Raw genomic sequence first — 12,396 nt, 5'->3', positions numbered from 1 at the left:
CATCTCTCTGAGCTCTTGTGTGTGGAAATCTTAAGGCAAAAGAAAAGAATGTTGTGTCACATCAGTCTAATCATTTTTCTTGTGCTTCTAGTGATTCCGTACAATCCCTCAAGTCATGAGAGCTTGGACCATGTTGGTGAAGAAAAAGAGGTGAAGTATCTTAACCCCAGGCTAACTGTACTCAGAGATCTTACAGCCTGTGTCTCTCTCAATTTTAAGATTATTTTTAGTAATTTAATTTGTCACAAACTGAAAACTAGTACATAAAGCACACTTGGGTTGCTCACTCAGGTGTATGCATGTATGGCTTGAAACCTGTTTTATTTTGAACCTTCAGCTGAGATGCACTTTGATTTAGAAAGTATTCCAAACTCCTCCAGTTTCATTTGTTCTTTATCTGGTAAGTCTCCTCTGCCTCCTTTCTCTCCCCTCACATTCCTTTCCAGGACAGTGCAGTTTTTAGAATAACAAATGTTAATTGAATTACTTGTTTATATTAATTTTGCACTTCTATTAGAAATGCTGACTTTTGTAGTTGCTAAAATTGGCAAGCCTGCTTACTAATTTCAAAGTATCTTTATCAATAGGCAATGAGCATTAGAGAAAGTGGCAAAGCTTCCTCCAGTCTGGGTCTTCAGGATTTTGATTTGCTCCGAGTTATAGGAAGAGGCAGTTATGCTAAAGTACTGCTTGTTCGATTGAAGAAAACTGAACGCATTTATGCAATGAAAGTGGTGAAGAAAGAGCTCGTCAATGATGATGAGGTAGGCAATCTTTTTATCAGTGAATCGGGCAACCCTTCCAAAGAGCTTCATTATCTACCACAAGGTGCGAATCAGGCTTGTGGATTTGCAACACTCATTGGAAATTATACATGCAGTTTCTTATACATACGATGCTATAGAAGGGTCACAAGACAGATAACCGATTTTGAGGTTTCCATTGACAGACTGGTAGCTCACAGCCGCCCTCCCGTGCCAGTGGTTTCTGTTGTGAGCCTCATTTCAGTGTCTCCTTTTGTGAGCAGTGCTGTCTGCCGCAGTGCCCCTGTAGAATTCAAGTTAAGTCTGGTTTGCTTCATTATTTTTGAGCAATATTCTATATTTCTCCTATTAGGTTGGCTTGCTGGGCAGACAAAGAAATGGCTGGAGTCTGGTTTTCATATGTTCAAGTTTGATTTTTTGTCACAAAGGAGAACTCATAATGTTATTTGAATTGCTCTTTAAATTGGATGTCCATCTTAACAATTTGTTTGTAGCTTTATACAGTGATTAGTGGAAACTAATCAGAATTGCAGTATTAAACACCACTTGTTGCTGAAGATTTCCCTTGTGTTTCTTTAGGCTACTCTGAAAATAGTTGAGTGACTGCAGTTTGCTGTCCAAGAGCTTTTGCATTTATTGCTCAGTCTGCTATTGATTTCTTCTGCATTTCTTGATGCTATTTTATATTTGTCTGCACCAGTTTATCTATTATAGGTGAATGTTTTTTCATTCCCAGGTGTAGTTACACAATGAGGCTAGAAGTATGGGATGCTCAAGACGAGGAGGGGTGGGGGGGGAGATTATGGTGAATTGTCTTACTTCACTTTGGAGATCTGTATAAGATTGAATTTCTTGCAAGTAAAATGAGGATAGTAAAACACTTGAATATCTTTCTCCTAATTGTCATTAATACTTGACCTAAGAAGTGTAACAATCCTTTGCTGAATGTTGCTTTTCTTAAATAAACAGGATATTGACTGGGTTCAGACAGAGAAACACGTCTTTGAACAGGCTTCAAATCATCCCTTTCTTGTTGGTCTACACTCTTGCTTCCAGACAGAAAGCAGGTAAAGGTTGTAAGATAAGAAGAAGATATATTCAAAAAATATTTCATACCGTTAGGCACCTGAAAGGCCTATTTAAAGCATTAAGTGTCAGGTAGGTAGTGAAAGTCAATGTACTGTAAATCATTGTAGCATTTTATAAGCAAAAGGCCGTGTTCATCATCTAAGCCTTTCAGAGTGGGAACATGCCAAAGGATGTAAAGTACTGGTAGGTATGATGAGAAGGATTCTGGACAGGAAGAGAGGTGCAGCTAGGAGAGAAAAAGGTTTGAGAATATGAGGTAGAAGACAGACCTAGAATGGGAGGGGGGAAAAAAGGTGTAGGGAGAAATCAGAAGTACAAAAAAAATGAGGAAATTTTTCTCAAACTTGCATGGACCGTCTGAAGATGAACCTCTGAGCAAAACTTGGAAAATAGTATCTGAATTTTAAAAAGGAAACCAGAGTACTAGAGATGAAAATTATTATTTTCCTGTGTGTTTATATATAAGAAAAGAGATTGCAGTAGATGAATAAATTATTATTCCATACAGTAAAAATTTTCAGTATATATAAAATACAGCTATTGTATATTTAAACATCCTTGCTGTTTGAAAAGGTGACAAGCTAGTGGAGGGAAGTGAGAAGAAAGTATTTGTAATATACTGTTAGTGTTAACCACAAACAAAGGAGATTAAAGGGATCAGGAAGGAAAAGGAGAAATTTTTTTTTTCTGGGTTTTGCATAGAAACTGATGTGAATCTATTTATATAGTCACATCCATAATAATGACAAGCAGTAGCTGTAATGGATTAGGAATGTGGGGAAGATTACTTACTTTCCTTTAGCAATAACAGAATTATCTAGAGAAACTGTGTATACTTGATTTTTAACTTTGGAAATTTATTCAAAGGGACGGAAAATGGTGAAAGCAGCTATGTTATCAGAGAGATGGGAGGAGTTGAATTGACATTGGTAACAGAGCTGTAGCACTTCAAACCTCTTTCAACCTTGTATACAATTATTTTTAATAAACTCCTGTGTGTTTCAGGTTATTCTTTGTTATAGAGTATGTAAATGGAGGAGATCTCATGTTTCATATGCAGAGACAGAGAAAGCTGCCAGAGGAGCATGCCAGGTATGTCTAATTTCAGATTTCTTGCCTCAAAACAGTTGGTTTTCTGACACAGTGCGGGAGTGCAGACATTACGATGGTGAGCTAGCAAATCCTCTCTAGATGTTAAGGATTTAAGAAATGTGAAGCTGCACCCTCACTTCAATGCTGCAAGCTACCATATTTTTGTTTCAAGGAGGAACTGTAATAGGTATTGTTTGTATAAACGTTACCCTAGATGACTTCAGTCTGATTCTGATTTTATTTTTTTCCCTAGAAAAACACTTTTGTGGTGTTTTTTTAACTGTCTAATGATATCAGTGTGTTTCTCTTAAAACAACCAGTACCAGCTGTCCAGGCAAATGCTGAGTTCTTGGTGCATATGCTTCATCTCAGATGGTGAGATGAAAGGGATGATTTCAGTAGACATTAATATTAATTAAAAATCATTTTTGAAGTGACTGTGGATGAAACATTTGTATGATTATAAACAACTTATCCACTTTTCTGATGAAAATAATAGATTACATGGGATTATATTTAGAAAAGTGTCACACTACCAAGTCTGTGTTACTGTGGTTTGGGTTTTGATTACTTGAGTAATCAATATCTCTTTCTACACTAGGTTTTATTCTGCTGAAATCAGTCTGGCATTGAACTATTTACATGAGCGAGGGATCATTTACAGAGATTTAAAACTGGATAATGTGCTACTAGATTCTGAAGGGCATATTAAACTCACAGATTATGGCATGTGCAAGGTAAGCTCTAGTTCCTTGCTAACCAGTAAAATCAACAATTAAGGAATTGTCACGAATTAAAAGATGCAGAGACTTAAAAATATGAAATTTAAGGTATTCATTTATACACAGTGCAGATAGGCTGTATACTCATTTCGCCTCTGCAAATGGAGAAGAGAAAAAGAAATGCCAAAGTGCACAGGCTGCATATATATATACACACACACACACTATTTATGGTTTTATGAAGCTACTGTATCAACTTGACTGGGAGGGATAGGCTGAAAGAGTCGAGAGCTTGATTTCAAAAAGAGCAAGAGGTTGAAACATATCAGTCACGCTTGCTCCCATTTGGATTCTGTGACACTTCCCACTTTCTCTAGAAAAAATTTTATCACTACAAAGACACGGGAGCACAGGTTTGACATTGCTGTTATGTTGATCTATTAGAAGTATTTTAAATGCTGTAATTTTGACTAAGCAACTGAAAAGTACAAAATAATACAGGTTGGAAAGGGCCTCAGGAAGCCTAATCCACCCTCCTGCTCAAACCAAGGTAAGCTATAAGATCAGACCAGGTTACTAAGAGCTTTATACAGTTTGGTCTTAAACTTCCACGGATGAAGATTCTTCTCTGAACAGCTTGTATCTGTCCATTGCAACACCTCAGCCATGTTAAGCCATTCCACCGTGCCTTGGTGGTTCCCGTTTGCCTGTTGTTGGAGATGTGGTGGAGCTTACTAGCTAAAACCTTAAAACACATTGTTGTCAATCCTCTCTAGACGTGACCTACTGCTGTTTCTTCTGAAACAAGTAGTATTTTGTATTCATTTACATACAGATTTAAGTATAGTTTTACTAAAACAAAAACAGTTTATTCAGGATGCTTAAATGAACTCAAAATGAAGTTCTTGGCAGAGGGGGAGTGTGAGATCTTTGGCTAGCTGTATTTTCTTTCCATCTTTTCTTAAAGGAGGGTCTGAGGCCTGGTGACACAACCAGCACGTTTTGTGGGACTCCAAACTATATTGCACCTGAAATTCTCCGGGGAGAGGATTATGGTAAACTGAATTTTTCACTGCTGCCATATAACTTTCACCTTGTCTCTTACTTCTTGCTTGAGTTGTTTAGCAGTAGAAAGTATAAATCTCCGTTACACACATGACCAGTCTTAATTCTGTTTAAAAAAAGTAAACAAACCCTTCAAAGGAAGGGCAGAAAACATCACGCCGAGCAAATGAGATACCTTGCCTTCCACATTTTAAATTCTTTGTATCAGTCTTGAAGAATAGCTTGAGTCTCCCAAATTTATTATTGTTTATAACTATTTTAGATACTAATAATGATATACTTGCAGTCTTGAATTGTATTTGGTTTTGGAGCTTTATATTTGGCAGCAATTAATGTATTAGATACAAATGCATTGCAAAGGGACTAGATAGTAGACATCCCTTTCACAAATCTCAGTGTTAAAAATAAAATTGTCTATGCAATTGCTTGTTCGGGAAGTCTGCGAGATTCCTGAAGCAAGGGATGTAAGAGAGCACAGATGACTTGCTGTGTATGTTTCCTAGTACTTACACTTTCTTTCTAAGGTTCCAGTACTATGCCAGGCAGATCTTTGATCTATTTTCTTCCCTTAAAATTTCAACAAGTCATACAATTATTTCGTATTTTTAAAAAAGTGTATATATTTTTAAATCTACCATTTTATTTTAATTGAATGTCTTTTTCAGACTGGCTTCACATCTTCCTTCCTGATCACAAACTCGCTAGGCCAATCAGTCCCAGTTTAGCTACTGGGAGATTTTTTCTTTAGCAGTGAATAGTAGAATACATATGCTCAGCACCATAAATGACTGTCTTGCTGCTATTAAGAATCACATACTTCCTCCTTGTCCTTATCCTCTGCTATGGATAACGCATAGTTGATTAGTAATGACTAGGCTTAAATATTATGTAAACCTTTGTTAAGGTCCTAACACCAACCTTTAAACTTTATGTGTTTCCTTTTCTTTGTACAGCGTTCCCTCTGACTGGGTGCGTAATGAACCAAATAATACCTGGTACAACAGACAAGGGGGTTACCTCTCCTTTGAGATCATCAGAAAGACTGGCAATACTTAAATTTTTAAACTAATTCTTTCTTCTCCAAACATGTCTGGTTTTAGCCCCAAACGTGTTGGTATTTTTTTCTCCACAATATCTTCAGTGGTGTTTTCTCCTTTGAATTCTAGGCTTCAGTGTAGACTGGTGGGCACTTGGTGTACTTATGTTTGAAATGATGGCGGGCCGGTCACCGTTTGATATTGTTGGGAGTTCTGACAATCCTGATCAGAACACAGAGGATTATCTTTTCCAAGGTAAGTACCGTGAATGTTCTACACTTCTGTGCTTTGTTTCTACTTACCTTTAATCTAACTTTAAAGACGCAAAGGCTGATACGAACCTTGTTTTATTGCAGTAATTTTGGAAAAACAGATCAGAATTCCCCGATCTCTTTCTGTTAAAGCAGCAGGTGTTCTAAAGAGTTTCCTTAATAAGGTAAGAGCTAAAGGGGACTATTTAAGACTTCTCAAGAGCAGCTGTTTTTTTAAAAACCTGTTGACTAATCGGTGTGTAGCAGACATACTTCATCTGCCATATACACGAAGAGGGTAGAAGAGATCTGAGCTGAAAGCGGAATGTCAGTGGGGCTGGGGACCTGTTGTAGGTATTTGTCTTAAAACCTGAAGCTCCACATTCTCAGGCTGGGATCATGAGTAAATTTCAAACTGAAAGGTATAGAAATGCTCCAAGTGATTTCTTCAATCTGGGGAACTGGACAAACTTATCAGATTTATTTTGGCTCTTAAAGAGAAGAAGCTTAGCAAATTACTTTGACAATTTCTGATGACTTCAGCAAGGGAAATGCAGAGGCAGTATGTGCTCACTGTTTGCTGGTAGCTAACTAGCCTGAGAGTCAAAAGGTGCATGTGTGGTAGCGGACTAGTCCAAGCACATTCTCGTAGTGAGCGTTACGTGAGTAGGGAGAAAGAGGTACAGGAGAAAACATATTTGGTTGAATTATGCTAAGAAAGTAATACTGTTCAAGATCCCTGCTTCCGTTACAACTCCTTGGTAGCATGTGCGTGTGTGCAAATGTGTACGTGGAGATGGAATTGTCACATTAAAATAACCATCTCTCCACCGTGTTTATCAGTAACCTGCAGTTATTACCCCAGTGTGATTTGCCTGGCATAGGCAGTCTGCTCAGGGAGGGCTGGAGGGGAGAATCGAATTCTCTTGTAATCTAACCAAGGTTACTCTGAAACATGGTATGTTTAAGCAGGTCTAAATGAAAATGAAGAAAGATGACATGGTTGTTTATATAAAATTCTGTTAAAGGCTTCCATATATTCATGGCAATTTCAGACAGTAAATTGGAACAGTTTCCAAAATAAATAATGCTAACTTAGTTCTTCAGTGTCCCTTGTAACTCTGGTGTTTCATTTCTCATGGAATTTGTAACATTGGTATTTTATTCATGTGTAGGCCATGGCACCCATTTAGAAATATTTTGTTCCTTGTACAGGATCCAAAGGAACGTTTAGGCTGCCATCCTCAAACAGGATTTGCAGATATCCAGGGACATCCGTTCTTTCGCAATGTTGATTGGGATCTGGTATGTGAATACCCACTGCCTTAGCTTATTTTCTTTGTATACAGTGATGGCTTGACAACTTGTTTTGAGCATAAGAGATGACATATAAACTTCAAAAATCTTAAGCTCTTAGCTTATGATGTACCATAATGACAATACAGAATCTTTTAACCCTTTTACACACAGTAAATGCTGTAGATTAATAGAATGATTGTAGAAAGTATATAAATGAAACTTAATAGTAACTTCCAGCCTTGTTTAAAAACAATTCAGTAGGCTGTCGCTCATTCTTGGTGTCACTAAGTGCATTTATTCTTAGATGGAGCAAAAACAAGTGGTGCCTCCGTTTAAACCAAATATATCTGGAGAATTTGGTCTGGATAACTTTGATTCCCAATTCACCAATGAACCTGTGCAGCTCACTCCAGATGATGAGTAAGTAATGTAGAATTTAAGAAGTTCTGATAAGTCAGTGAAGGAGTTACAAAACTTCATTTAATAGTTGTAGTACATAGAGTATACATGAAGCAGTAAATAACATTTTCTTGTGTTAGTTTAGAGAAAATTCTGCAAGGTGTCCTCATGGTAGACTTTGTATGAGTGGATGAAATATTGTACTCTGCCATGATGTAAAAATCAGCTAACACTGGGAAAGGTGCTGTAAAGAGTCTTAGTTCAGGGAAAGATGAATAAGTGCTATTTTACAAGTTTTAGTGGTATCATCTGCAAGAAATGAACGTGTGAAGGAAAAGACCTGTTTTGTCAAGTGGTTTATTTTTGCATTACTTTTAGGCCATGATATTTCTAGAATGTTGGATTTAGATTGACTTTATCTTGGGTGTTCTCAACAAGAGAAGATGCGTTGTTTGGCTTGTTTGTGTATTGTAAATTGTTAGTAGTCAAGTGAGTTTATCCTGGCTGCAAAGCCTTGATAAAATGCATGACAATGTGTTTGATTCTTGGTGGTGGTTTTGTGGTTCCTTTACTCCTGAGGGCCCCTGATTTGGGATGAGGAAGGAAGGGCCTTTCTAGTTGGATTGAGCCACTGCTGTTCACAATTTAGGAATTTTTCTAGGGTTTTGTATAATGTTTGCATAGTATGTAAACACAAACGGTGAATATTAAATGTTACCTATGCACCCTAATTCTTCACCTGCCTTATTCACCCCCATGTACATTATACATTTATATAATGTACAAATAAAGTTTAGAAAAGTTGCTGATGTAGGTGCAGTATCTATCACATCCTAATATTTTCAGTTTTTTACAAAACTGACTGTTTTGGGAAAGTTTTAAAACTGCAAACCTTGCAGATTGCTTTGCAGGGAGAATATGTGTGTGGGAGCAGCCCAGTCGCTACTCCTGGGTGGTTTTGTGTTTTGTTACCATTATAGGGGCTAGAAAAAAACCCAAACAACAGTGGTAACTGTAAGGAGAGAGGGACAAAAGAGAGAAAGGAAATGTTCTCAATTGTAGACGTCTAAATTTTAAGACAAACTATCAGTTAATATGGTTAACTCTTTAATTTTGCTGAACTAATGACTTTTTTAATCTTAATAGTGATATTGTGAAGAAGATTGACCAGTCTGAATTTGAAGGCTTTGAATATATAAATCCTCTTCTGATGTCAGCTGAGGAATGTGTCTGAATTCTCCACTTCTGGACTGTGCCAATTGTTACTCTGTTTGTTTCTGCATGGATAAACATCTCTTCATTTGGATGCACTTCTATAAAACGAGTAACTGAACATCTTACCCTTGCCACCTAGTGTGAATTACTGACTAATTTTCTTCTTGTATTAATTGTTGTCCAGGACAGTTATGCTAAACCTTCAGCTGCCAGATTTAAAATGTTGAACTTTCCAACAGTCTTGCCAAACTTGAATTTTAAGGTAGAAGTTGGTTTCTGGGGCTTCTGACTGAACAGCGGGGTCTGGCTGTATAATCTACCAATACAGCATTCCAAAAAAGTTTTCTTACTGCTTTAAGAACACAAATTGCATTAAGGGATGTAATAAAATATCATTAAATGACTTCCATCTTTCCAGCGAGACAAGTAAGACCTTAGGACTTCTGTAGTTCTAAATCTCTTATCTCTAAACATCTGATATTCCTGTTCTAGACTTAGAGCTGTGTTATTGCCCTTCAGATTGAAATGACAGCAAGAAGAGCAGATTTTTTTAAACCAAATAGGTCAAGAATGGCTGTTTTCTTAGGGTGTATAGATCCTATCCAAAAGGAGAGCATTAACTCTATGTTAGAATCAATAGACCTTGCTCCAAAACAATGCACTAGGAATTGTACGCCGATACAGAGAGTGCCTTTCTAAGCCTGTCCCTTTTGGTGAGGGCTGTACGTGGTATAAAGTGTCCGTTTCAGTGGGTGGAATTCAATTAATACTTTAAAAAGTTAAAATCTGTAGAGCGTAATTTAGCAGTAATGGGCAGCTAGAACCTCATACTGTTATTTATTGCTTTTACACTTGCTGTCTTATCAGAGCTGCATCAGTTACAGCTATGGCCTAAGTGAGGGCATTATTTCCTTTTTTTAATCTTACTGCCATGCTGTTGGAAATGTATTCGACTTTGCCAATGGAAAAAGCACATCTAGAAAAAAAAATAGATGCTGTCCACAATGACTCCCTAAACTTCTCCACTTACAGATGATGATTTGTAATCACAATCAAACCTTCAATGTTGGTAGGAGACTCAAAGTTAATAGTAAAGCAATTGGAATAAATTGAAAGAACGGCTCAAACTAGGACTTTTGGAGGTGTGACTCTTACATTTCATGTTAGTAAACAGTGTACTATACAGCACAGATAATTCTTATTTTTAACGTTTAAGGAATAGTTTTGAATGTCTTAGGCTGAAGAAATGCCAAATGTACCACTTTTTTATTTTATTTTGGAGAAAAGGGATTAAGAGACATAGAAGAAAAGAATCTGCATTATACAAGTAAGAGCTGTAAGTCAAGCTAAGAGCTACTGAAAGCAGGTCTAAGTATCTGTAAGCACATGTTAGCAAACCTTATCTGAGGCTTTTAATAAGACTTCTGCTTGGTCACTGTCTCTCCTTGAAAATCCTCGTGTGGCGACACTGTAAATTCATAGCACAAATTTTCCAGTGTATGTGTTTTCACTTACATGTTAGCTTCAAGGAGAGAGATTGCACAAATACACGGTAGTATGGTATTTAGTTCGTATTTTTGTTTGCAACGTGAATAGGAAACTCTTAAGTACTGGACTGAGTTTTCAAAACTGGGTGGTGATTGGAGTGGCCTCAATTTCAGGGAAGCTTTGAACCTCTGCACTGTTAAAAATCAGGTTCCCTTAAACTCAAGTTTTATATTTTCAAATGTAAAATATCAGAGTAAACCTGCTTTTAAAGAGCAGCTAATAACTTCAGCACATTTAGTTCATGTCAAGTGAACTGCTTACATGCAGTTTTAAAATTGTGATTAATCGTTTAGCCTCTGACTTCTACACCCGCATGACTAGTTTAGACATCAGGACTTAATTGATATTAAACTTAGAAGTCATTTAAAGCAAACAAGAAAAGCCTTGTCTCTACAAGTGGCTTAATTTCATATGGGGTATTAAGTAAAATGGCTTTATGTAAGGAAGGGCATTTCTGCTCTTCATCACAGAAGAGTAATGGAGTAAAACACTGTCTTCTGCTTAAAGTAAATGTTAATTTTTTTTTTTTTGTCGATAATGCCACAGAAAAGATACTTTTTCTATTTACATATCTAACTATTAAGAATGTTGTTAAGTGACAAACATCTTAAGTAACTGTAAATCCATTTTTACACTTTAATTCTCTCCAAAGTGCCATGATATTAACAGTTATTTTTCATTGTTAAGCATATAGAAACTGTCTGAATATTCAGAAGGGACACTGGGTGTAAGCAGTTCAGGGCAGTAGGTTTTGTCTTTTGGAGAAAATGTTTGCATCAGAAGCATGATGTATTTATGTGGAGTAACCTTTTTGTATACAAGTTGGATTCTTATGGGTGCTCTGCTAGTTAATATTGTCACTGCTATTTTCCTGTTTCATATGGAATATGGTCTTGAACGTTGTTGTGTAATCATTCCGTTTATTTGTGCACACTTTTTACTTTAAATAAAACATTTATATTAGGCCTCTGTATGTTAACCTCTAAAAAAAATACTGCAAAATGCTGGGCTTTGGCTGGGATTGTCATCTGACCCTGAACTATCCAGGTCCCACTGGAGTGGTGTCCTGATCTTATAATTTCTTCTGGAAGATAGCGCTGGGACAGACCAGAGCGACCTAAGAAACACCTCACCTTGGCCCATGTTCCCCAAACGTGTCTTGGAGTGGAGGTCCTGCTCCAACGTGGTCACCAGCCGTAAGTTCACTGTGCCCTGTGGAGAAAAAGCATCCTTGTAGGTTCTGGTTTTGTTGAAATGAAAGTAAGTAGTGAGGCTTCAGTCAGCTGTGCAGATACAAAAAGCTTCAAGTAAAACATCAAATGCAATTCCTAACTTGCTTGACCAAGGACCTTTCAGCTGGACTTGTAAGATGGCATCTCAGCTGCCTGAGCTGGGGATTTGGAGTCCAGAGCAACGCTCTCATCTGCTGCGCTTACTTCTGCGTGATTTATTTCTTTGTTTCTTCAACTCCTCTGCATTCTCTTAGATTTCTTATGCGGAGGGCAAAGGCATTTACCTCATATCCTGCCACAGATGCAGTATTTGAATATATCTGTATTTCGGTATCCATGTATCTGTATTTTAAAAGAGATTTCCTCCTGCAATCCGGCCTGTTATTACAAGTATGTAATCGGCAGTCCTAGGCAAATGCTGCAGATGGTTGCATATCTTAAATATTTCACCTCCCCCCACGCACGCTTCTTGTTTCTATTCAGTTTGGTGGCCAACTGCTCTCGGCTCAGTCTGAGCAATTGTTTATGTTAAGACACTCTAGAAAAGAAATTAATAGCTTGTATAATCTATATATACTTGCTACCTTAACTGCCGAGCAGGCGTCCTCACTTCGTGATGGACAGCATAAGCAGTTTAAGTAAAAAAGGTATTGATTAACGATCTTTTCCTGGGGAAAGGGAGG

General features: G+C 37.3%; 1 protein-coding gene across 3 annotated transcripts in view; it reads left to right on the top strand.

Annotated features, from left to right (window-relative positions):
* PRKCI (protein kinase C iota) overlaps positions 1 to 11,444 on the top strand; it is a 30,332-nt gene extending 18,888 nt beyond the window's left edge. For all 3 annotated transcript variants that reach the window (XM_075761575.1, XM_075761576.1, XM_075761574.1), the window contains exons 8-18: positions 92 to 150; positions 588 to 764; positions 1,734 to 1,831; positions 2,859 to 2,945; positions 3,547 to 3,682; positions 4,635 to 4,722; positions 5,899 to 6,024; positions 6,126 to 6,205; positions 7,236 to 7,325; positions 7,624 to 7,739; positions 8,865 to 11,444. In XM_075761575.1, the coding sequence (XP_075617690.1) occupies positions 92 to 150; positions 588 to 764; positions 1,734 to 1,831; positions 2,859 to 2,945; positions 3,547 to 3,682; positions 4,635 to 4,722; positions 5,899 to 6,024; positions 6,126 to 6,205; positions 7,236 to 7,325; positions 7,624 to 7,739; positions 8,865 to 8,952 (1,145 nt within the window). In that variant the 3' untranslated portion in view covers positions 8,953 to 11,444. The remainder of the gene's footprint in view (positions 1 to 91; positions 151 to 587; positions 765 to 1,733; positions 1,832 to 2,858; positions 2,946 to 3,546; positions 3,683 to 4,634; positions 4,723 to 5,898; positions 6,025 to 6,125; positions 6,206 to 7,235; positions 7,326 to 7,623; positions 7,740 to 8,864) is intronic.
* Positions 11,445 to 12,396: the final 952 nt, after the last annotated feature.

This window comes from Balearica regulorum, chromosome 9 (genome assembly GCF_011004875.1).
Source record: "Balearica regulorum gibbericeps isolate bBalReg1 chromosome 9, bBalReg1.pri, whole genome shotgun sequence".
NCBI classification, from domain to species: Eukaryota; Metazoa; Chordata; class Aves; order Gruiformes; family Gruidae; genus Balearica; species Balearica regulorum.
Note: the sequence above shows the minus strand (reverse complement) of the source record. Positions and strands in the feature narration are given on the sequence as shown.